The sequence below is a fragment of the Podarcis raffonei genome, chromosome 6 (assembly GCF_027172205.1).
Source record: "Podarcis raffonei isolate rPodRaf1 chromosome 6, rPodRaf1.pri, whole genome shotgun sequence".
Taxonomy (NCBI): domain Eukaryota; kingdom Metazoa; phylum Chordata; class Lepidosauria; order Squamata; family Lacertidae; genus Podarcis; species Podarcis raffonei.
The window spans coordinates 49,309,405-49,332,573 of NC_070607.1; the positions used below are offsets into that span (position 1 = coordinate 49,309,405).

At 46.7% G+C, this 23,169-nt stretch overlaps 1 protein-coding gene across 3 annotated transcripts in view; it reads left to right on the forward strand.

Moving 5' to 3' along the window:
- The window catches only part of ERI3 (ERI1 exoribonuclease family member 3), a 218,124-nt gene that overhangs the window by 75,521 nt on the left and 119,434 nt on the right, over positions 1–23,169 (forward strand). For all 3 annotated transcript variants that reach the window (XM_053392678.1, XM_053392680.1, XM_053392679.1), the window contains one exon: positions 5,618–5,690. In XM_053392678.1, coding sequence (XP_053248653.1) covers positions 5,618–5,690 — 73 coding nt within the window. The remainder of the gene's footprint in view (positions 1–5,617; positions 5,691–23,169) is intronic.

Below are 23,169 nucleotides of genomic sequence, written 5' to 3' on the forward strand. Positions count from 1 at the left end.
CAACAAAGTGCTGGGTACAAAGTGCGTGCCTAATTTGCATATCCAATTGCTTGGATTGCAGTAATTACCATGTGTAAATGGATCTATTAATCACTTATTTAATTAATTTTGGGTCTTTTCTGTGTTCGCCTAATTCATACCCCATCCAGCATTCAGGGCATCTCTAAAAATCTTTAGCAAAGCATTAATAAGCATTATGACCTGTTAACTACCCCATATCAATCAAATTGATTGGGAACAAATGAATCTACATTCCAAGATAATGGACACAATGCCTATTCTTTGCCCTTCCAGTAGCAGAAAGGGGGGGGGGAGTTGTGGGGCTTAGGACATGCCTGCTGTTTGGGGAACACAAGTTCTTACTATGGGAGAGATTGTGGAGCTATGATATAGTCCTTAGTTCCCTAGCTAATTTTGCCAATGTATTGATAACTCTCTTGCTGATAACTTTCTGATGACTGTTGTTACAGCAGAATAGAAATGTGAGGATGGTTTGTGATCTCCTAGGTATGTCTTGGCTGTGCCTACTTCTGGTACTCTTGGCATCTTTGGGTCCAGCTGCAAGCACCGGCATAATTTATGGGTGCATAGTTTGGCAAAGACAATGCCTTGTTGTGCCATCCATCTATTACAACTTGAGTTCATAAGAACATTAAATATTTGTATACCGCTATTCATAAAAAAGTCAAAGCCGGTTTATAACAGCCATACATATATATAGTAAAACCATGTAAACATTTAAAATTGGATACCATCAACTAATTATTCAGAAACATAAGAAGAACTCTAATAGACCAGATCAAAGGCCCATCTGGTCAAGCATTCTATTCTCACAGTGGCCAGCCAGGCACCTATGTGAAGCCCCCAAGTGCTCTCCTTACATGGGATTTCCCAGCAACTGGTATTCAGTGTCGGGATCAAGCCATAAGTCAGAGCCTCCAGCTTAGCTCTTAGTCCAGAGGAATTTGGCCACCCTCCAGGTGCCCGGCTTGATTCCTTATGACCTCCCGTCTGCGACTCCCGGCAAGATCAAAGGAGGTCTCCAATCGGCGATTCTCCTCAACGTGAAGGAGAACACACCACTCCCCCTCACTCCTCTCCCAGGGAGGGGGAGAGAGACAGACAGAAATATATTTACATGTCTTTATTCCTGTCGTTCACCAGTACAGAGAAAACATGTCTGCACACTCTGCTGCCCCACTGCAGAGAGAGAATAAACTCCACCCATGTACTTCCAGTACAGGGTCATGTGCTGCTCTGAGGTAACATCCGGCTCTCAGAGCACTTCTCAGACTGTGCCTGGTTCCCACGGTACAATCCAATAACACCCATATCCTGTTTACCATTCCAGCCACCTGGTGCTTGCTTCTGCATTGCTCCTTTTTCGTAACATCCTCCCCCAAAAGAATCAATGCGTGTTGCAGCAAGCAAAGCATGATCCAGAGAAGAAAACAAACAGTTGTTATACACATAACACTCCCCTGTTGTTTCAGTTCCACCCTTGGAACTCCCCGCCACTGGTTTCCCCAGTGTATCTCTCTGGTTGTCTGGTTTCCAAGGAATGAGTGCATCTGCATTACCTTGGCTAGCAACTCTCTGTTGTGTCTTTGTCTCTGACTTAGACACAGCTCCAACCTGTCCTCGGTTGTTTACAACAGCAACACATGCAACAGCTAAGTTAGCAAACTCTTTTGAGTACCTCTTGGGTGGTTGACCCTTTGTAACTCTCTCAGACCTACGTATGAGGTGCTGATCCTCTCTGCTCACTGGTCCAGTCTCAGGACTCTTTGGAGAACTAGTTCCAATGGTAAACAGTGGTTCATCCTTCAGTTGTGAAGGCCTATCTATTGTTTGAGACTTCCTCTCAATGACTGTGACAACTGAGCTCTCCGAGCTATCAGTGTCATCACTTTCTGTACAGCTGAAATCAGTGAAATCATCATCATCTGAATCGTCCTCAGTGGGAAATGTGTGTACTATCACTCTCTCCTGTTCAGGAGCACTCTCTAGAAATTTTGTGAGAATCACCTGACCAGATTCAGACAAAATTACTCTGTAGAGACCCTTTTCATACCCCACAAAAATGCCTCTGGCATTCTTTACTCCACCTGGAGCTTCTGTTCTCACATGAGACCCAAAAACCTTGAAATGGGCAACAGAAGGTTTTCTGTGGAACAGTTTCTCAAAAGGAGAACTTCCCAACTCTTTTGAAACCTTTCTCATCTTCGTATAACAATACGACATCAGAGACTCGGCCCAGTACTCATGTGGCAGATGTGAACTAAGCAATTGCGCTTCCATCCCCTTTTGCAATTCTCTGTTCACCCGTACACAGACACCCCTGTTCCACGCTTCCGCTGAAACAGAAATCTTGTGTCTTATCCCCTTTTTCTGCAGGAACCTCTGGAAATCCTGTAAAAGAAAAATCTGCTTCTCGTCTGTGAATAGACAATCAATGTTAGCATCATGCATACTCTTAACTTTGTCACAAAACTCCTGAAACCTCACCAAGGCTTCCTGTGGCTTTCTCAACACATAAACCCAGACATAGTTAGAGAAATGATCCACACACACAAGATAATATCTTGCATTGCCTCTAGATGGTTCTAGAGGACCAATCACATCAGCATACACCCGCTGAAATGCCCTGTTGACCCCGGTCTTCTTCTTGCTCACACCTGCAAGAGAAACTAGGTTAGACACAGATGAATTACATTCCATGTAATCACTGTGTGCAAAAGTCAACAAATAAAGTCCATCCTTCTGTTTGGCAGAAAGATATAACTCTCCATCTTTGTAGATCTTGCAGCTCTCAGCATCGTAGGACAGTTTCAGTCCTCTCTTTGCAATCTGCGAAACACTCAGCAGATTGAACTTCAATTCAGGAACTAAGTAAACATTGTTTATTGTCAAGTCCAGACTCTTAAGATAGACAGTCCCCACGCCGGCCGCTTCTAGCTCCTGACCATTGGCCTGTGTCACAGTGAAGCTTTGCTTCTTAAACGTTGAAAAGAGTCCTTTGTGTGGGGACATATGGACGGTCGCTGCAGTGTCGATAATAAACGCGTTCCCAACATCTGGCGTGGTTCCTTTCGCCATCAAAGCCTTTGCAGGTTCCACCATAGGCTTGGTACGACCTTTGCCTGACGCCTCAGGCTTTGCTGAGCGGCCCTTCGCTCCTTTTGGCTGACGTGGCTTCTTGCAGTTCCGCTGAAGATGCCCAGCCTGTCCACAATTGTAACACTCGACAACATTCAAAGCTACAGCATCCTTTCCAGTAGCCTCATCGGTGGGGGAAATAGAACTCCGTTCCTCCCTCCCCCTGTGCTTTACTTCCAGTGCAGCATGCCGGCTGTGTTCTTCTAGAACCACGGCACTCAGGGGCACTCCCCCCTTCTTGGCATCCAAGCTGAATCCAAGGGTCAGCTTTCTCTCAATCTCAAGCCAGCTTTCACTTTCCAAGCCAGTAAACTCCCAAAAGTTTTTGTTTACTGCTTCACTGGCAGGCTTGCCTTTGGGCTGTTTTTTTCCAAACCCTTGCACAGCTGCGCAGATACACTTTCGATTTCCCAGGCTCTTTTTAGGCCACTCAGTAACTGGCAGACGTTGCCTAGCAACCTGCTCAGGACGGAACTCCTTATCTAAACCACAGGAATTCCTGGTATGCAAGCTTGCCCTCAGAGCTTGTTTTTTTCAAACGCAGCTCTTCCTTGTGAACCAGAAAATAAGCCTTTCTGCGTTCATTTTTCTCTACCTCAAAAAGCAGCATACCTTCTCCGTTGCCTTGAAACACACTCCTCTCGGTGTCCAGCTGTCTGTTTCAGCTTCTGGCTGCAGGCAGACGCTTTTCTTTATCTCCTTAGGTGCAGAGGATGGCAACGATTCATCGACCTCTCACCTCTCATGCAGATTCTCATAGATCAGATAACCACCGGTCTGCTACCAGTTGTCGGGATCAAGCCATAAGTCAGAGCCTCCAGCTTAGCTCTTAGTCCAGAGGAATTTGGCCACCCTCCAGGTGCCCGGCTTGATTCCTTATGACCTCCCGTCTGCGACTCCCGGCAAGATCAAAGGAGGTCTCCAATCGGCGATTCTCCTCAACGTGAAGGAGAACACACCACTCCCCCTCACTCCTCTCCCAGGGAGGGGGAGAGAGACAGACAGAAATATATTTACATGTCTTTATTCCTGTCGTTCACCAGTACAGAGAAAACATGTCTGCACACTCTGCTGCCCCACTGCAGAGAGAGAATAAACTCCACCCATGTACTTCCAGTACAGGGTCATGTGCTGCTCTGAGGTAACATCCGGCTCTCAGAGCACTTCTCAGACTGTGCCTGGTTCCCACGGTACAATCCAATAACACCCATATCCTGTTTACCATTCCAGCCACCTGGTGCTTGCTTCTGTATTGCTCCTTTTTCGTAACATTCAGAAACATAAGCCACCTACAGTGGATTTAGAACTTGGCCATTACGACTAGTAGCCTTTGTTAGCCTTATCCTCCATGGTTTTATCTACTCTTTTAAAGCTGTACAAGTTAGTGGTCATCACTACATCTTATGGGAGCAAATTCCATAGTTTAACTATGTGTATAGATATACTTCCTTTTGTCTGTTGTTCACAGTATGGCTTCACAGTATGGCTGGGAGTTCTAGTACTATAGGAGAAGGACAAAAGCCTCTTACTGTCCACTTTCTTTACACTATGCATAATTTTAAACACCTTTATTATGTTTCCGCTCTCTCGCCTTATTTCTAAGCTTAAAAAAATCCCACATGTTGCCTCCTTTCATTTTAGGGGAATTGCTCCAGTCCCTTGATCACCTTGAAGACTAACTATGGTTTACTTTCTGACAAAAACTGTGATGTGAAGCTGTGGTTTGTTGTTGGCTTATGAATCATGGCTTGTTTTAACTATGGGTTCGGGCAGAATGCCAAACCAAAAACTTAACCATGGCTTGTTTGTCCATCCCAGACATTTCCGAATTAGAGAGCCATGAGGCAAGAATGGCTGGAAAAACATACCAAGCTTTGGGGGAGCAAACTATGGGTTGTTTGTTTATTTGTGAAACAATTTATGGCTTGTTTAAAACAAACCATGGCTTAGTGTTACATGCGAATACAGCCACAGTTGACTGTTGTTGAGTGCATGAACGTAGGTGGGGACAACCAAAGAAAGGCATGTGCCTAAAGTCATACGCCCACGGGCTCACCAGAACATACTGAGCTGCTTTGCTAATCTTCTTGTGGAACTAACCACTAGTTGAAGATGATTAGTTTTATCTAACCAGGCCTACACACCTTTTAAAAATGATTGCTATGTTCATGGGTTGCATGTGAAATTTGGGCGACATATTGCCAACTTCTAAGTCCTCAATGAAAATGTCTAGTATCTTGGATGTATAATGCCTGTTGTCTAGCCATCCCAAGCTTGGGTTTGGGTTGGGCTCCTGTGTTTGAGTGGCCTCTGTCAAATGTGTGGGACCATTCTGAAATGCAGGCTAGAGCATTTTATTCTATCCTCTTTCTCAAAACCAGAAGTGTTTAATAAAGTTTATTTTGTGCTGTCAGGCTCCTCCAATGGAATCCAACCTGTTCTCTCTCCTCTCTTACAGGTTACCTGGACAATGCCAATACTTAGGGCTTCCAGTTGCTGATTACTTCAAACAGTGGATTAATCTCAAAAAGGTACTTTCATTGCAAATCTCCCTTTCCCCACCACCCCTTGGCTGCCTCTTCATTTCCCCTTCTCCCTTCCTTGGCTCCTTCAAGGAGGTATTTAATAAGCACGGCTGTTTTGCATTGAAATGAGGAGTTATTTTCTCAGAGGCCGGGTGAAGCGAAGTTCCTATTGTATCTCCCCTAATAGAGTCTTACTGTACTTGATGGAATATGGTCTGCAGCTGAGGAGAATCCCATTGTGGCCACCCTAACATAGCACCTCTATGCATAATAACTCAGCATCTCTCTGGGAAAGGCTGGGTCAGCTGGAGCATATCCAAGTCTGCTCCACCCCCCACCCGGGCTTCTAAGTCTCTCTCCCTCTCACCTCCCCCTGCCCGCCAGTGAATATTAGCCAGCTGTTTCTCAGTGCTAAAGGTCTGGAAAGTGCATAGAAAAATAACCTGCTTAAGACTTTCTGCTTCGTACAAACCTTTGAAACAACAACTCGCCTGCTCCAAATTATGTGACCCAAACTGCTTAGCAGTATGACCACCGGAGCTTTAAGCACAGATACCTCTCTCGTTCGTTCAAACCTAATGGATTAACTACTCAGGCATTTTGTATTTCTCTAGAGACCCCCCTCCCCCGGCATACAAGAGAATTGCATACATGGAAAAGGCCGTCCCCCAACCCCCGTGTTGATAAGGAGACAGTAAGGTAGTGGAAACAGGCAATTGGTGCAAAAAAGTCAAACCCAGTGTTGTGCAAGGAAATGTTACAATGCTTTAAACAGTTTCTGTATTCTGTTAATGAATGGCATGAGTGGTGCCACTGAATTCAGCAGCTTTGTATTTTCAAACCATATGTAGGAGCTTGCTTTATGAAATGCTCGTGTAATTTGGCTCTTCCTATTTTGTTTTGCCTGTTTTTTAAAAAATAAATAAAGTGAAAGCAAGAGTGGCATTCTGAATGGTAATAGTTTTTTAAAAAAAAATAATAAAAAGCATTTTCTGTTCTGTCAAATCAGGGTAGGGCCTGAATGTAACAAGGGGGAGGCTGGCAGCATGTTCCTCACTGAGCTTGACAAGGGTTTCCTGCTGTCAGAGCAAATCTCTTGCCTTATTGCTGGGCTTTTGCAAATGCAATCTGAAAGCACATTGGGGCGTTGTGCAGTTCAGTGACCATTAATGATCGCCATTTGAAGTTCACTAAACTTCTGGTGAATGGATAGCAGTGATATAACCAGCAGGTTGATGGACATACAAAAAAGTCAAATCGCTCTGCGTGGTGATGTTTGATATTAGCTGGCTGAAACCCTTAGCTGTGTTGTACCTCCTGCCCTTGGGACAATACATTATGTCTTTTTTGCTATCATTTTGGGCTATCGGGTTCAGACTGTTAGAAGCCTGCTTTCTTTATTATGTATAATCCATTTTGACATGCAGGCAGAGGGAAATTTTATGTCTCTTTCAGGGAATAGCTTCATGGTGCTGATGTTTGATCAGAATTCATGATGCTTCAGTATGGCAGGAATGGGAGCAGCATGAAACCCCAGGACAGAGGATCAGTAGAGCAGTAGAGATCAGGGCTCATGTAGATAAAACAGACAAGATCGGGGTTAACATCACTTAGAAAACCACTCACTCTCTTGTCAAGTGTGGTGACCCATACTTGGCTTTGTCAGAAGGAAATAGAAGCTCACTTGTTCTGCAAAATGTGGAAAGAACAGAAATGGTCTAAGTGCTCGGCCCCCATATTTTCCAAACTGCCTAGAGACAGGAGTGTTTCAGCCTCAAGCTTGAAAAATCTCCAACCCTAGGCAAAAAAAATTTCACAGCACTTTAGAAATAACAGGTGGTATTCAACTAAGTTTCATTTAGAGTAGACCCATTGAAATTAAATAACTTGATGAACTTGGTAAAACTTGGTTAACTACCGCCCCTTGTTAGGTCGGTTGCTAGCAGGATTTTCAGATGGATTTAATGTATTTTTGTTGTTTCAACTGGACAAACAAATAAACAAAGAACCAAAACTTGTACCATAATTGGATGAGGGGGTACAGGTGGTGAAGGCAGAGTCTGAGGAGGGGTGGAAGTCAGAGATTGGTCCTCTGACCTCAGCAGTCTTCAGGTGTGCAATAGAAGCTGGCGTTTGCTGATACAACCTGTCCATAGTAAGCTACAGTGGTGCCTCGCAAGACGAAATTAATTCGTTCCGCAAGTTTTTTCTTCTTGCGAGTTTTTTGTCTTGCGAAGCACGGTTTCCCATAGGAATGCATTGAAAATCAATCAATGCGTTCCTATGGAGACCGTCCGGGGACAGAGGGGAAGCCTTCCCCTCTGTCCCTGGACCTGTTTTAAAGCAAGGGAAGGGGCAGCGGGGAGAATCGCTTCTCCCCGTTGCCGCCCCTTGGTTCAAAAGGGGTCCGGGGACAGAGGGGAAGGCGCGCGCCTTCCCCTCTGTCCCCGGAGATTGTGGGGCTGGCAATGGGGAGAAGCGATCTTCTCCCCGCCGCCCCTTGCTTCAAAAGAGGTCCGGGGACAGCAGGGAAGACGCGCTGCGCTTCCCCGCTATCCCCGGAGCTTGCGGGGCAAGCTTCGTTTTGCGAAGCAAGCCCATAGGGAAATGCGTCTTGCGAAGCGGCTAAGAAAATGAAAAACTCCTTCGTCTAGCGAGTTTTTCGTCTTCCGAGGCGTTCGTCCTGCGGGGTACCACTGTAGTTCTTTTTACGTGGCTCATAGTTGGGGAGTCGAGTTGCTAATTTACAGGTCAGAAGTAAAATGGGGTAGGAGTCATCTGGGTTTGCTGGTTCATCAGATAAGAATAAATGGCAAAAATCTTCCCTTATACATTTGACAGGAGGTTGGAATACTAAAGATGGGGGAGCAGGTAAGAGATATACTTTAGAGCTGGTGCTGGAAGGTTGAGTGTCAGATGGAGAAGTTTCACATATCTCTTTCATACAGATGAATTGTCTTTTTGATGTGCTAGCAAATTTGGTAAAAAAAGCCAACTGGACTGTTAGCAGAACACCTGTAGCAGGATACCCTTTTGTACAGGAGGTCTGAGAGGAAAAGATGGTAGCAAGCCTCTGTGGGTTGTGTCTAAGAATGGGTGAAGTGGGGGAGCTTCAGAGAGAGTGGCTGAAAAATTCAAAGGAGGAGAAAACGTGTGTTCTGTATAGCCAATCATAGATGATAACACAGATAATGCACAGAGAAGACAAAGGGCTTGTTGTGAGCCAATTTCTTGCTTGTTCAACAAACCATGGTTAAGATAAGCTATGGCTTATCATTACATCTTAATGAGGATAGGATGGAGTAAGTGGTGAGTACTCAGTGATAGGTTCTGCCTTAGTAAGCTTAGTCATAACCCTGGAACTAGACACACTTAGCTGCATTTGTAACAGACACATAGTTTGATTCTGTTGTGCATGAGGATACCATGTTAGAGACTAGTGTGGGTAGTTAGGTCAGCACAGTCTTTTTTATCTATATCACAGGCTACAGGCATGAGTGCATAGTAAACAGCAGAAGATAGTCTTACTACATGGGTTGGAAAGGAGACACAGTAGCTTTTTTTAAGGACACTAGACTGTGTATCTGCAAAGAAGCAAAGCAAAAATGCCCAAGCTGTTCCCCTCATCTAATATGAGCACATTGTGTTGGTGAGCTCCTTTCAGTTGAAGCCAGACCACCTGCATCTTCTCTCTTCATTGTTTTCTATTCTCCAAGTTGGAACCAGCAGGAAGCTGATTCATACCTTGTAGCCTTGAGTGTCCTGCTGATGACAACTGCTGTTGCAGGCAGAAGATCTGTCCAGCTTCCCACCATTAGCTGACAAGTACTTCCAGTAAGCCATCTTGGATGTGTAAGATAGGAAAGCCACTCCGGTGGGATTTGGAAGGCATTCTTAGACTTCATTGCAAGTTCAGAAACAGGTTGAATGTAAAAGGTCCCGTCCCCCCCGTACAGCTTAACAATAGCTTATACATGGATGCAAGGGCTGGATAAATGCAAGACCTTAGGGTGGGCAGAAATCAGCAGCAATGAGAACATGCCCTGCTTATAGCTGGATGCGTTGTCACAAGTTTTACTTTCCCCTGCCTGCAAATGCTTCCCGTCTGCCAAACCGCATCGGCCTCTTGCTGACATTTTTAATGTCACTGAGCGATCTTGTATCCTTCATGAACTGTCAGTTTAGTTAGGACTTAGGGCAGGGAGTTTATTGTGCTCTTTGCCTTGACTAGATCTGTATTGGCGGGGGCTACTGGGGGATATGGATTTTATTAGAATGTTCTTATATATCAGATCTCCCCTTAAACCTTCTCGATGGGCAGCCATTGAGATAGTGGTTGAGTGCTGTTGACTGGCTTCCCTTCTGCTGCTGTCAAAAGCTGTCTTTATGAGCAGCAGAGGTGCTGTGGATCAAAATTAAGGTATTTTAAGAAGGATACTGTGTCTCAGATGGTGATGTCCAAGTTTGGAAGAGCTAAGGGTGCTTGCAGGCCAGGATGGAGGAAGCAGTAGTGGGACTGACAAATGCTGGAACTGTAGAGGGTCTATGGGGAAAGGGTAAACACATATGAATAAAGCAGTGGCTTGGGTAAAGCCTAGTACAGAAGAGCAATTTTGTATGCTGCAAGGCTTAAATATAACATGCATTTCAATTTGTCTTTTTGACACTGAGGGCCTGTAACCACAAAACTGCTTGCTCCCTCATAGTTACAAGGAGGAGGGAGGCCATATGTAGGTATGTACCAAAGCACCCGTCTCCAAATATCTGTCTGCTAAGACTTCCGCTCAGTTGGGTCAGACAGCTGCATTTTACCACTGAATCTTATGCTGTAAACTCTTTAGAACAGGGATCCATCTCTCTCACTTTGATCTGGAATATGCCATGAGCATTGATGGTACTATATAAACGATTAGTAGCAGTAGTTGCCCAACAAGAAGGTGCAGCTCCTTAGGCTGCGTAATAAAATAACTTTGATTAAGACTTAACAAGGAGCAAAAGGGATGCTCTCATGGAAACAAAGCAAAATAGCTTTTATTGTCGTCCTGGGCAATCTGTGCTGTTTGGGTCTCCATTGTGGCAGAAGGCAGGAAGCAGGGGTGCAATGTTGCATGCATTGTACCTCATAAACCTTATGGGTGTATGAATAACTGTGTATATGTATATCTGTGAGCATATGGGTGCATTAGCTAATGAGGTTGCTGGGCCAGAGTCCATCTGGTATGTCACATGATGATGGTGCAGTGTTGCCAATTTCAACTTTAGTACCAAACGCAGAACCGAATGCATTTTTATCACATGTAGACTCTAGTCCAGCAACCTCATTGATGAATTGCATTCATGCTCTGCACAATTGTGTGGTTCACTGATCTGTTAAAACCTTAGTGATATACAGCTAACCCATTCAGATACATCCTGGTGATGTAATGCTGATAATACTTCTTTTAGGTTTATGATGCGGGTGTGTCCTGTGGTGCCTTTTTGGTCAGAAATTGTTGTTCGTATTTACTTTTCTTTGGAAAAAGCCTTTATATTTTTTTATATTTATGCACTTCTAAATTATATTCCTGTGATGTGGTAACTAACAGATGTACAACAAAAGTCAATCCTTTGACCCCCTATAGTTGCAAAGAGATTTGTATTCAAGATTGGAAGGTTAAAGACCCACCACTAATTACTCAGTGATCTGAAGATCATACTGCCTTTTTTACATTTGAACATATATCTTATAATTGCCAGTCTTGTTTGGATATCTATTTGGACATATGGGCATTTTATATTAATCCATATGTTTAAATTATGTTTTATGGAGTATTCTTATTCTTAATATTAACTGACATTGTTTTCTTTCTGCTAAGTGTGTGTGTGTGTGTGTGTTACTTAGCACAGTGTGTAGGCTACATGGATGAATTGCACATTGGCACATTGGGGAAAGTCAGGTTGGCTAAAGCTCAGAATGAGCTCAGGCTTGCAAGAGAGGTTAAAAATAATAAAAAACGGTTTCTTTGGCTATGTCCGAAGTAAGAGGAAGAACAAGCAAGTGGTAGATCCTCTGTGTGGGGAACATGGAGCAATGTTATTGGGTGACAGAGGAAAGGCGGAACTACTCAACACCTACTTTGCCTCTGTCTTCACCCAAAAGGAAAGCGATGCCCAACCTGGTGATAACAGAATGATGTAAGGAGGCAGCTGTAGCCCAAGATAGGAAAAGAGGTAGTAAGGGAACACCTAGCTATTTAAAATGAATTCAAATCTCCAGAGCCTAATGAGCTGTATCCAAGGATACTAAAGGAGTTTGTGGATGTACTTTCAGAGCCTTTGTCTATTATCTTGGAGAATTATTGGAGAACAAGTGAGGTCTCTACAGACTGGAGGTGGGCAAATGTTGTCCCCATCTTCAAAAAGGGGGGAAAGGAAGACCCAAGTAATTGAGAAAAGGAATAGAGGGTTATATTCAGTGCTGTCTGTGTGCAAGCAGAATGAACTTGTGTTCACACAATGGGACATGGCCTTCTCCTTCCTACAGTCCTCCACATGCCCTCAAAATCTGTTTTAGAAGGTGTGGGATCCCGAGGAGTAAATTTTGTGGGTATGTGAGGGAGAAAAAGGTGAAGTCCTGTTGCACAAGTTGAAGGCTGTTTCTGCAGCATTGGATTCCACCTCAAGAAAAAATCATCAAGGTATGCACTACCTTACATATATGAGGAAGGGTTAAAGATTTGGACTTTCCCGTAATACCCACTCTTATCTATTACTTTTCTAAGCAGAAGTATATAAAACTGTGAGTGGAGTAGAAATAGTAGCCAGGAAACAGACCTTTTACCCTTTCAAGTAGTTACTGCAACCAGTGAACCTCCAATGAAATTAACAAGCAGCAGGTTTAAAACAAGCACATAAACTATTTTCACACAACCCTCAGTTTATTTGTGGAACTCTCTGCTATCAGTACAGCTGGGCAATAATAATAAAACCCCTTAGACGAATTAATGGAAGATAAGAATATCAATAGCTCTTTATTAGCATGCTCAGGGCATCTATTCTAATATTTAGGATGTCTCTAAACTTTAAAACGGGTGATTGGGAGTGGATGACCAAGAATGGACTGCTGCTATATATTTATTCAAGCATCTTTATTTGGCTTTTGTCAAGGATGGGACATAGGGCTAGGTGGATCGTTTGTCTGGTCAAACAGGATTGACATTAGGTTCACATAAATTTACTGAAGGCCCAAAGTGACACAGATAGTGGAAATAATTAGTTTTTGCATGGCAAATTACTAAGCTAAGCAAGTTTTGATCTGAAGCATTTGCTTAACATTAAAACATATGCCTAATTCAGAGACTGATCCTAAAAACTAAAAGGACTACAGGAGTAGGGTCAGAATGTTTGTTGTTGCTGCTGACAGAAATCATAACACGACACTTGCCATGGTTATCTTATTGCCTGCTTTCTAACTTCCAGCACTTCCTGGACTTGAATTAGTATTTTTCATTGTGCCATTTTGTGGGTTGTTATCTTATGTAATGACTATTCCTTTAGCCCAGCAGCTTTCCGAAGCGCATGCGATCAGCTTGACAGTCATGTGATAGCTCAAATGATACTGGTAACTAGCCAATCGCAGAGAGAGAGACACTGGGTTCATTGATCTGATCAATAGGGGCAGGTGTGCTTCTTCCTCCCTCCCTCCTGGAAGGCTGCATGGGGCCAGCTTTCTACTACTTTGCCTTTAAATCTGTCACACAGCTGTCTTGAACTCTGGAAATCCTTTCACTCTCTCCCTCGCCTTGTTAACATGTGTTGCCTTTGGGGTAATCAGGGAAAAAATATTATGTCCTTTTACAATTACCGGGTTTTGGAATATTAAAATGTCTCGCTGCATCGGCAATGTTATTTTGATTGGTATTCTAACCTTTGACTAGCCCATAAAGCGAGCCGCTCTTCGAGCCAATATTGCAGGACTGAAATTTAATTCCGAAATGATTCCAGATAATAGGGAGACAGATAATATATGCATGAAGGATATTATGTTTGGACTAAATGCAGCAGGGCCAGGGCTTGGGAGTTGAATAATAGCCTAGAGTGAGTTATAATCTGTGGGACAGAAATACCTTACTGTCAGGGCCACGAGAGGAACTCTTAAATCAAAGGGAGAGAGCTAGCGGGTAGTCATTGGAAACGGAAAGGGCACCCAGGAAAGGCCTTAAAGATACTGGGTCCCTTCTATCCTGCTGCAGTGTACTCCACAAGGGATCTACTTGATTCTTAACTTGGATGTGTAAACATAAATTTATAAATCAGTGTTGGATTTATGGTGGGGAAAGGTGAGCTTTGAATGCCAAATCTCCGTGGTGATGTGCATTTCTCCCTTTAACTAAAATTGTTCAACTGCCTGTAGTAGTTTTCCAGGTATTTTGAATGAGAATTATTGGGGAGAATTTGTGCTATCTCTAGACATTATTTGGGGTCCTAGTTGCCTGAGGAATGTCTCTTTTCCCAAAGCCCTTAACATTAGTTAGGGATAGGGTACTAAAAGTAACACCTGCCCACCAGGTAAGTTCAGGAAGTTCCCAGGCGTGGCTTGATGGTCACCAAGCCCCCTGGAACCCAATTTTGTATGCTTTTAACATTTTTGAAAGGTTTTCATTGGCCAAGTTAAAAGTGTTAAGGTTTTTAAAGTTAAACTTACATTTGAATTACTATCTTCTTATGGTATCCTGGTTGTTGGTTTTTCAAATGTCCTTTTATACTCTGTTATATAATTTTGGGTTTATAGTCTTGACTAGATGATCCTCAGGGTCCCTTCCAACTCTACAGTTCTATGATTCTATGATTTGTATTAAGTTATTGGTGACTATTTAAATTGTTATTTGTAATAATAATAATAATAATAATAATAATTTATTATTTATACCCCGCCCATCTGGCTGAGTTTCCCCAGCCACTCTGGGCGGCTCCCAATCAGTGTTAAAAACAGTACAGCGTTACATATTAAAAACTTCCCTGAACAGGGCTGCCTTAAGATGTCTTCTGAATGTCAGGTAATTATTTATCTCTTTGACATCTGATGGGAGGGCGTTCCACAGGGCGGGCGCCACTACCGAGAAGGCCCTCTGTCTGGTTCCCTGTAACCTCACTTCTCGCAATGAGGGAACCGCCAGAAGGCCCTCGGCGCTGGATCTCAGTGTCCGGGCTGAACGGTGGGGATGGAGACGCTCCTTCAGGTATACAGGACCGAGGCCGTTTAGGGCTTTAAAGGTCAACACCAACACTTTGAATCGTGCTCGGAAACGTACTGGGAGCCAATGCAGATCTCTCAGAACCGGTGTTATGTGGTCCCGGCGGCCACTCCCAGTCACCAGTCTAGCTGCCGCATTCTGGATTAATTGCAGTTTCCGGGTCACCTTCAAAGGTAGCCCCACGTAGAGCGCGTTGCAGTAGTCCAAGCGTGAGATAACTAGAGCATGCACCACTCTGGCGAGACAGTTTGCGGGCAGGTAGGGTCTTAGCCTGCGTACCAGGTGGAGCTGGTAGACAGCTGCCCTGGACACAGAGTTAACCTGCGCCTCCATGGACAGCTGTGAGTCCAAAATGACTCCCAGGCTGCGCACCTGGTCCTTCAGGGGCACAGTTACCCCATTCAAGACCAGGGAATCCCCCACACCAACCCGCTCCCTGTCCCCCAAAAACAGTACTTCTGTCTTGTCAGGATTCAACCTCAATCTGTTAGCCGCCATCCATCCTCCAACCGCCTCCAGGCACTCACACAGGACCTTCACTGCCTTCACTGGTTCTGATTTAAAGGAGAGGTAGAGCTGGGTGTCATCTGCATACTGATGAACACCCAGTCCAAACCCCCTGATGATCTCTCCCAGCGGCTTCATATAGATATTAAAAAGCATGGGGGAGAGAACAGAACCCTGAGGCACCCCACAAGTGAGAGCCCAGGGGTCTGAACACTCATCCCCCACCACCACTTTCTGGACACGGCCCAGGAGGAAGGAGCGGAACCACTGTATGACAGTGCCCCCAGCTCCCAGCCCCTCTAGACGGTCCAGAAGGATGTTATGGTCGATGGTGTCAAAGGCCGCTGAGAGATCCAGCAGAACTAGGAAACAGCTCTCACCTTTGTCCCTAGCCCGCCGGAGATCATCAACCAGCGCAACCAAGGCAGTTTCAGTCCCATGGTGAGGCCTGAATCCTGATTGGAAGGGATCCAAATGGTCCGTTTCCTCCAGGCGTGCTTGGAGTTGTTCAGCAACCACCCGCTCAATCACCTTGCCCAAGAATGGCAGATTTGAGACTGGGCGATAGTTGGCCAAATTGGCCAGGTCTAAAGATGTTTTTTTAAGAAGCGGTTTAATGACCGCCTCTTTCAGCGGGTCTGGGAAGGCTCCCTCACAGAGGGAAGCATTCACCACCCCGCAGAGCCCATCGCCCAGCCCTTCCCGGCTTGCTTTTATCAGCCAGGATGGGCAAGGATCAAGGAGACAGGTGGTCGGTTTCACTTGTCCAAGCAGCCTGTCCACATCCTCGGAGGTAACAGATTGGAATTGATCCCATGTAACAGGACCAGACAGAACTCTAGCACTCTCCCGCCCTGGCCCTGCTCCCACGGTGGAGTCTACCTCCTTCTGAATCTGAGCGATTTTATCTGCAAAAAACTTGGCAAAAGCATTGCAGGAGATCTTGGGGTCCCTACCAGGCCCCGGTGGTACAGGTGGTTCCGATAGATTGCGAACCACCTGAAAAAGTCTCCTGCTGCTGTTTTCTGCAGATGCAATGGAGGCGGCGAAGAAGGCCCTCTTCGCCGTCGCCATTGCCACTTGGTAGGCTCGACGTTGAGCTCTAACCCGTGTCCGGTCTGATTCAGAATGAGTTTTCCGCCACCGGCGCTCTAGCCGTCTCAACGATTGTTTCATCACCCTCAGCTCCGGGGAAAACCACGGGGCTGTCCGGGCTCCATGCAATCGGAGAGGGCGCTTCGGAGCCAGACAGTCAATAGCCCTGGTTAACTCCGCATTCCAGCGTGCCACCAGGGAATCAGCTGAAAGGCCATCAACTTGGGATAAAGCATCCCCTACCACTCTCTGGAAGCCAATTGGATCCATTAAGTGGCGGGGGCGGACCATCCGAATCGGTCCCACCTCCCTGCAGAGGGGAAGGGTTGCGGAGAAGTCCAGTTGCACCAGGAAGTGATCTGACCATGGCACTTCTTTCGTTTCGCTTTTAGTTAGTGTCAGATCACCAACATCCATAGAGGTGAACACCAAGTCTAAGGCATGTCCACGGCTATGAGTTGGGCCAAACTTATTCAGGGACAGCCCCATGGAGGCCATGCTTTCCACGAAGTCCCGAGCGGCCCCTTGTAAGGTCGTGTCGGCATGGATGTTAAAATCCCCCAGGACAACCAAGCTAGGTGTCTCCAGCATATCCGCCACGACCTGAAGCAGCTCGGGCAGGGAATCCTTGGTGCAGCGGGGAGGTCGGTACACCAGTAGGAATCCTGTACTGCCCCTATTGCCCAACTTCCAGAACATGCACTCAGAAAACTGGGTCTTCCCAATAGGACGCCTGGTGCAGACTAATGACTTCCTAAAAATCACTGCAACCCCCCCTCCCCGCCCACATGACCTGGGTTGCTGTGCGTAAGAGAAACCTGGTGGGCAAGCAGCGGCAAGGACAGGCCCATCTGCTTCATCCAACCAGGTCTCTGTCACACATGCCAGGTCAAATCCTCCATCCACAATCAGGTCGTGGATGGCAGTGGTTTTATTCATCATTGACCTGGCATTGCACAGCAACACTTTCAGGTCATGTGGGTTTCCCTTGCTGATTACTGTATCCTTCCGGTCAGGACCAGACCTGGAGGCAGGGATAGTCCTCAAACAACGACTAAACCAGCCTCCTCGGTAATGACATGGTCTGGTCTTAGCATAACTCCTCCTCCTGCCCATGATCACTGAGATCGGGTGTCCCAATACATCCCCCCCTGTGGAACCTGCCCCACCCAATCTATTGGCTGAGGCCCACTCCCAGGCAGCCATGACCCTTCCCCTTAAAAAGCAAAATACAAACTATATAATAATTTAACAGAATAATAATAATAATAAAACAAAACAGAACAAAACAAAACAAAACAAGAAACAATAATGCTGACTAAATGCTTATCCCACCCCAAGCAAAAATAAAATAATGAAATAATATAATATTATAAAAAACAACAACCACCATTTAAAGTGCTGCAAATTAAAAGCGGTTAAAACATTTACAACCATTTTGTCCATTGCTGCCAGTAGCTGCTCAGGCCTCTAAACTGTAGTGGTAGTGCAGGCCCCGCCCCCTAGGTCTCTCTGTCAGGCCTCTTATGCTGTGGCAGTGAGTGCAGGCCCCGCCCCCTAGGCCGGATGGAGTTGGCAGAAAAGGGAGCGGTCCTCCCAAACACTCACGCGCGCAGCAGCAGCAGCAGCCGTGTCCCGGAGGTCTCTCTGTCAGGCCTCTTATGCTGTGGCAGTGAGTGCAGGCCCCGCCCCCTAGGCCGGATGGAGTTGGCAGGAGAGGGAGCGGTCCTCCCAAACACTCATGTGCGCAGCAGCAGCAGCAGCCGTGTCCCGGAGGTCTCTCTGTCAGGCCTCTTATGCTGTGGCAGTGAGTGCAGGCCCCGCCCCCTAGGCCGGATGGAGTTGGCAGAAAAGGGAGCGGTCCTCCCAAACACTCACGCGCGCAGCAGCAGCAGCAGCCGTGTCCCGGAGGTCTCTCTGTCAGGCCTCTTATGCTGTGGCAGTGAGTGCAGGCCCCGCCCCCTAGGCCGGATGGAGTTGGCAGGAGAGGGAGCGGTCCTCCCAAACACTCATGCGCGCAGCAGCAGCAGCAGCCGTGTCCCGGAGGTCTCTCTGTCAGGCCTCTTATGCTGTGGCAGTGAGTGCAGGCCCCGCCCCCTAGGCCGGATGGAGTTGGCAGGAGAGGGAGCGGTCCTCCCAAACACTCATGCGCGCAGCAGCAGCAGCAGCCGTGTCCCGGAGGTCTCTCTGTCAGGCCTCTTATGCTGTGGCAGTGAGTGCAGGCCCCGCCCCCTAGGCCGGATGGAGTTGGCAGAAAAGGGAGCGGTCCTCCCAAACACTCACGCGCGCAGCAGCAGCAGCAGCCGTGTCCCGGAGGTCTCTCTGTCAGGCCTCTTATGCTGTGGCAGTGAGTGCAGGCCCCGCCCCCTAGGCCGGATGGAGTTGGCAGGAGAGGGAGCGGTCCTCCCAAACACTCATGTGCGCAGCAGCAGCAGCAGCCGTGTCCCGGAGGTCTCTCTGTCAGGCCTCTTATGCTGTGGCAGTGAGTGCAGGCCCCGCCCCCTAGGCCGGATGGAGTTGGCAGAAAAGGGAGCGGTCCTCCCAAACACTCACGCGCGCAGCAGCAGCAGCAGCCGTGTCCCGGAGGTCTCTCTGTCAGGCCTCTTATGCTGTGGCAGTGAGTGCAGGCCCCGCCCCCTAGGCCGGATGGAGTTGGCAGAAAAGGGAGCGGTCCTCCCAAACACTCACGCGCGCAGCAGCAGCAGCAGCCGTGTCCCGGAGGTCTCTCTGTCAGGCCTCTTATGCTGTGGCAGTGAGTGCAGGCCCCGCCCCCTAGGCCGGATGGAGTTGGCAGGAGAGGGAGCGGTCCTCCCAAACACTCATGTGCGCAGCAGCAGCAGCAGCCGTGTCCCGGAGGTCTCTCTGTCAGGCCTCTTATGCTGTGGCAGTGAGTGCAGGCCCCGCCCCCTAGGCCGGATGGAGTTGGCAGAAAAGGGAGCGGTCCTCCCAAACACTCACGCGCGCAGCAGCAGCAGCAGCCGTGTCCCGGAGGTCTCTCTGTCAGGCCTCTTATGCTGTGGCAGTGAGTGCAGGCCCCGCCCCCTAGGCCGGATGGAGTTGGCAGGAGAGGGAGCGGTCCTCCCAAACACTCATGTGCGCAGCAGCAGCAGCAGCCGTGTCCCGGAGGTCTCTCTGTCAGGCCTCTTATGCTGTGGCAGTGAGTGCAGGCCCCGCCCCCTAGGCCGGATGGAGTTGGCAGAAAAGGGAGCGGTCCTCCCAAACACTCACGCGCGCAGCAGCAGCAGCAGCCGTGTCCCGGAGGTCTCTCTCAGGCCTCTTATGCTGTGGCAGTGAGTGCAGGCCCCGCCCCCTAGGCCGGATGGAGTTGGCAGAAAAGGGAGCGGTCCTCCCAAACACTCACGCGCGCAGCAGCAGCCGTGTCCCGGAGGTCTCTCTCAGGCCTCTTATGCTGTGGCAGTGAGTGCAGGCCCCGCCCCCTAGGCCGGATGGAGTTGGCAGAAAAGGGAGCGGTCCTCCCAAACACTCACGCGCGCAGCAGCAGCCGTGTCCCGGAGGTCTCTCTCAGGCCTCTTATGCTGTGGCAGTGAGTGCAGGCCCCGCCCCCTAGGCCGGATGGAGTTGGCAGGAGAGGGAGCGGTCCTCCCAAACACTCATGCGCGCAGCAGCAGCAGCAGCCGTGTCCCGGAGGTCTCTCTGTCAGGCCTCTTATGCTGTGGCAGTGAGTGCAGGCCCCGCCCCCTAGGCCGGATGGAGTTGGCAGAAAAGGGAGCGGTCCTCCCAAACACTCACGCGCGCAGCAGCAGCCGTGTCCCGGAGGTCTCTCTCAGGCCTCTTATGCTGTGGCAGTGAGTGCAGGCCCCGCCCCCTAGGCCGGATGGAGTTGGCAGGAGAGGGAGCGGTCCTCCCAAACACTCATGCGCGCAGCAGCAGCAGCAGCCGTAATCCGCTCGAACCTCTTGGATCTATATAAATGATAATTACATAGGCCTTGGGCATATTAAGAAAATAGTTGTAGGATTATCACAACTTTTGGGGCAAACATGCATGAATTCAATTCTATACCAGCTGAACAAGGCACTGGTGACAGATCTTCATACTTATGTCAGGTAGTATTTCCTGTGGGGATATTCTCATGTACTACAAAAGACTGTTGATTGATAGATGTCCTAGGAACAGCAAGAGAATGTGGAATTTGCAAGTCCCAGTTGCCTTTGCCTACTGTGTTGGATCATTGGCTAGGTTGGCTGAATCTCTGTGCAGATTTGTAAGTGGGTGGCAGTTGTTCACTTTATATCTTTTTCATGCTGTTTTTTTTTAAATGGTATTGCTAATATTTCAGTAATGTAGGGATAACTAAGATTCCAGCAACGTAGATTCCCTGGGCTGAAAATGAGAAAAAGTAACTTGTCTAAGGCCACTTAGGAGATCCAATGAACCTGGGGTGGGGGAGGGGAAGAGAGAGAGAGAGAGAGAGAGAGAGAGAGAGAGAGAGAGAGAGAGAAGAGTTTAGCTCCTGCTCAAACCACCCTAGAGTCATACTTGATTCTGTTACCATAAATTTGCTATTTGGATTAAGAAAGAAAAGAGTTTTCCCAATTAATCCTGGGGAAAGCAAATCCCTAGTTAGTCACATTCACATATCAGACTAGCTTCCATCCAGATCATTAACCAGAAAAGCACAGCATGTTAAGCTATACATCGCCAATGCCTGGCCTGGCCTGGCCTGGCCTGGCCTGACCCAAACCTGAAAATTTGGTCTTATGTGAACCATGCATCAGATGTGCTAATGTATTGCATGATCTGAGGCCCCGATTTTCTGGGTACATTCCCCACAATGCTTTTTCCTCCCCCCCAATTCTGAAACTTTTAAAACAATGTATTTTGACAGCAAACAGTATAGTAGTTGGCGCAGTGCTTTTTTCAGCCAGCTTTCCTTTACTTTGCCTGAGCATTTGTTCTGTGTGCTTACAGTCCTGCTAGTTGCCATCTGGTCTTGTCTGTGATGGTTAATGTGGTGCTTCTTAGGCTAATTGAATGTAGACCTTTTCCTGTTATACTTGCTTGAATGCTGTTGCTGCACAGTGCCACAGTGAAGGGACGTGTGAGCTTAGACACCTTATATGACTATTTCTGAAATTTTATTTAGACCTTGTGCTCTGTAGTTTGCATCTGTAAAGATGGAATTGGCTGGGATACTGTCAAACAAACAGGCCTCTTTACAGGTAATACTATGTGATGCCTTGCCAGTAAGGTTCATATCTGAAATATATTATGAAAGAAAAATGGAAAAGGTTATAGGTTTCAACAGAGCAAACAAAAATCCTGGGGCTCAAATTAGTGACCTAATTCAAATCAGGTTTATAAAATGAATAAATGAGTAAACAAATGAGTAAAATTAAACCCTATTTCAGACCTTATATATTCAGATCTCATTAGAAGATTAGGATATATTAAGGGTCAATCATATTCTGCTAATGGGGTTGGGGAGAGAGGAAAATATCTTTGAACTTGGGGTGAGTTGGGTCTTCCTTGTCTAGGCTGCCTCATAGCAGTAAAAATGAATATACTTTTCAAATCATGTTTTGCTTCCAAATCATATCCATTTCAATCCACCATAAACTTTTCAGAGTGACAAAGAGTATTTCATAAATTAGTTAACCTTGACCCCCACTCAAAAAAGCCATGTTAAAAGTTCATTTTGATCCGCCCAACTGGGGAAGAAGGACTGGGGACTCTTGTAATATAAAGCCCTGTTGTGAAGTTGCCCATGTCCAAACTGCATCATATCGCATGCAGGGCAGCTGCTACAAGAATTGCCTATAGATCGAGCAAGAGCTGTCTACTTGCTGTGAGACACACTAGATACTAGATATTGCTTATGAACACTAACGATGCAGGGCTCAGTGCATATAAGACAGCCACTTTCTGAGACGAGATTGTGAGAGTCTAGGATGCTGAAACAGACCGACATTTTTGTAAGTCTGATCTTTTATAGACCACCAACTCAAGAAGAGTCATAATGGAGCCTGTGGCAGGAAGACTACAAAAATGCTGTGGGTAAATTGCTGCTGAAAAAGTATGCAATTAAAATACCATGGTTCTGTTAGTTTTCTTTGTCTAGAAAATGGTACTTGTTGTGTTAGTAAACAACTAGACCTCTAAACTCTGGAAAAAGATGTGGACTCCCACATAAATGTTTTTGCACTATCATAAAGACCACCTGCTGGTCAAGATACCCATATGCTGAAGGTATGACCCAAAATGCAAAAGGATCAGGAATTGCAGATTTGGGTGTCTTGTGCTGATATGTTAGTGTACAGTTCCATACCTCTTGTCATTAGCTTCTCAGACATGGAGGGATTTTGTGCAGCATCACTTTTTAAGCACAGCTGCAAAGTATAGCCTCCATGGGAATGTAAGGGCGCATACTCACTCTAAAAATGTTTTCTCTTGTACGCTTGTGTATATGGATATATAATTCTTTGGCCTGGCCCGACACCGTCATTATCTGTTAGATGCCAAGTGCCAGACCTCAGGAGACACCAGTCCAAAGTTAGATGGTAGATGTCAACAGTCCTAGCTTCCTACTCATGCCCTCGCCCTGCCCCAGCCCCATAGTCTCTTATAGAACTCCTTGTTTTCCTTCTGGTTGCTTTGCTGGATTTCAGTGTATCTTGAAATCGGCTGTG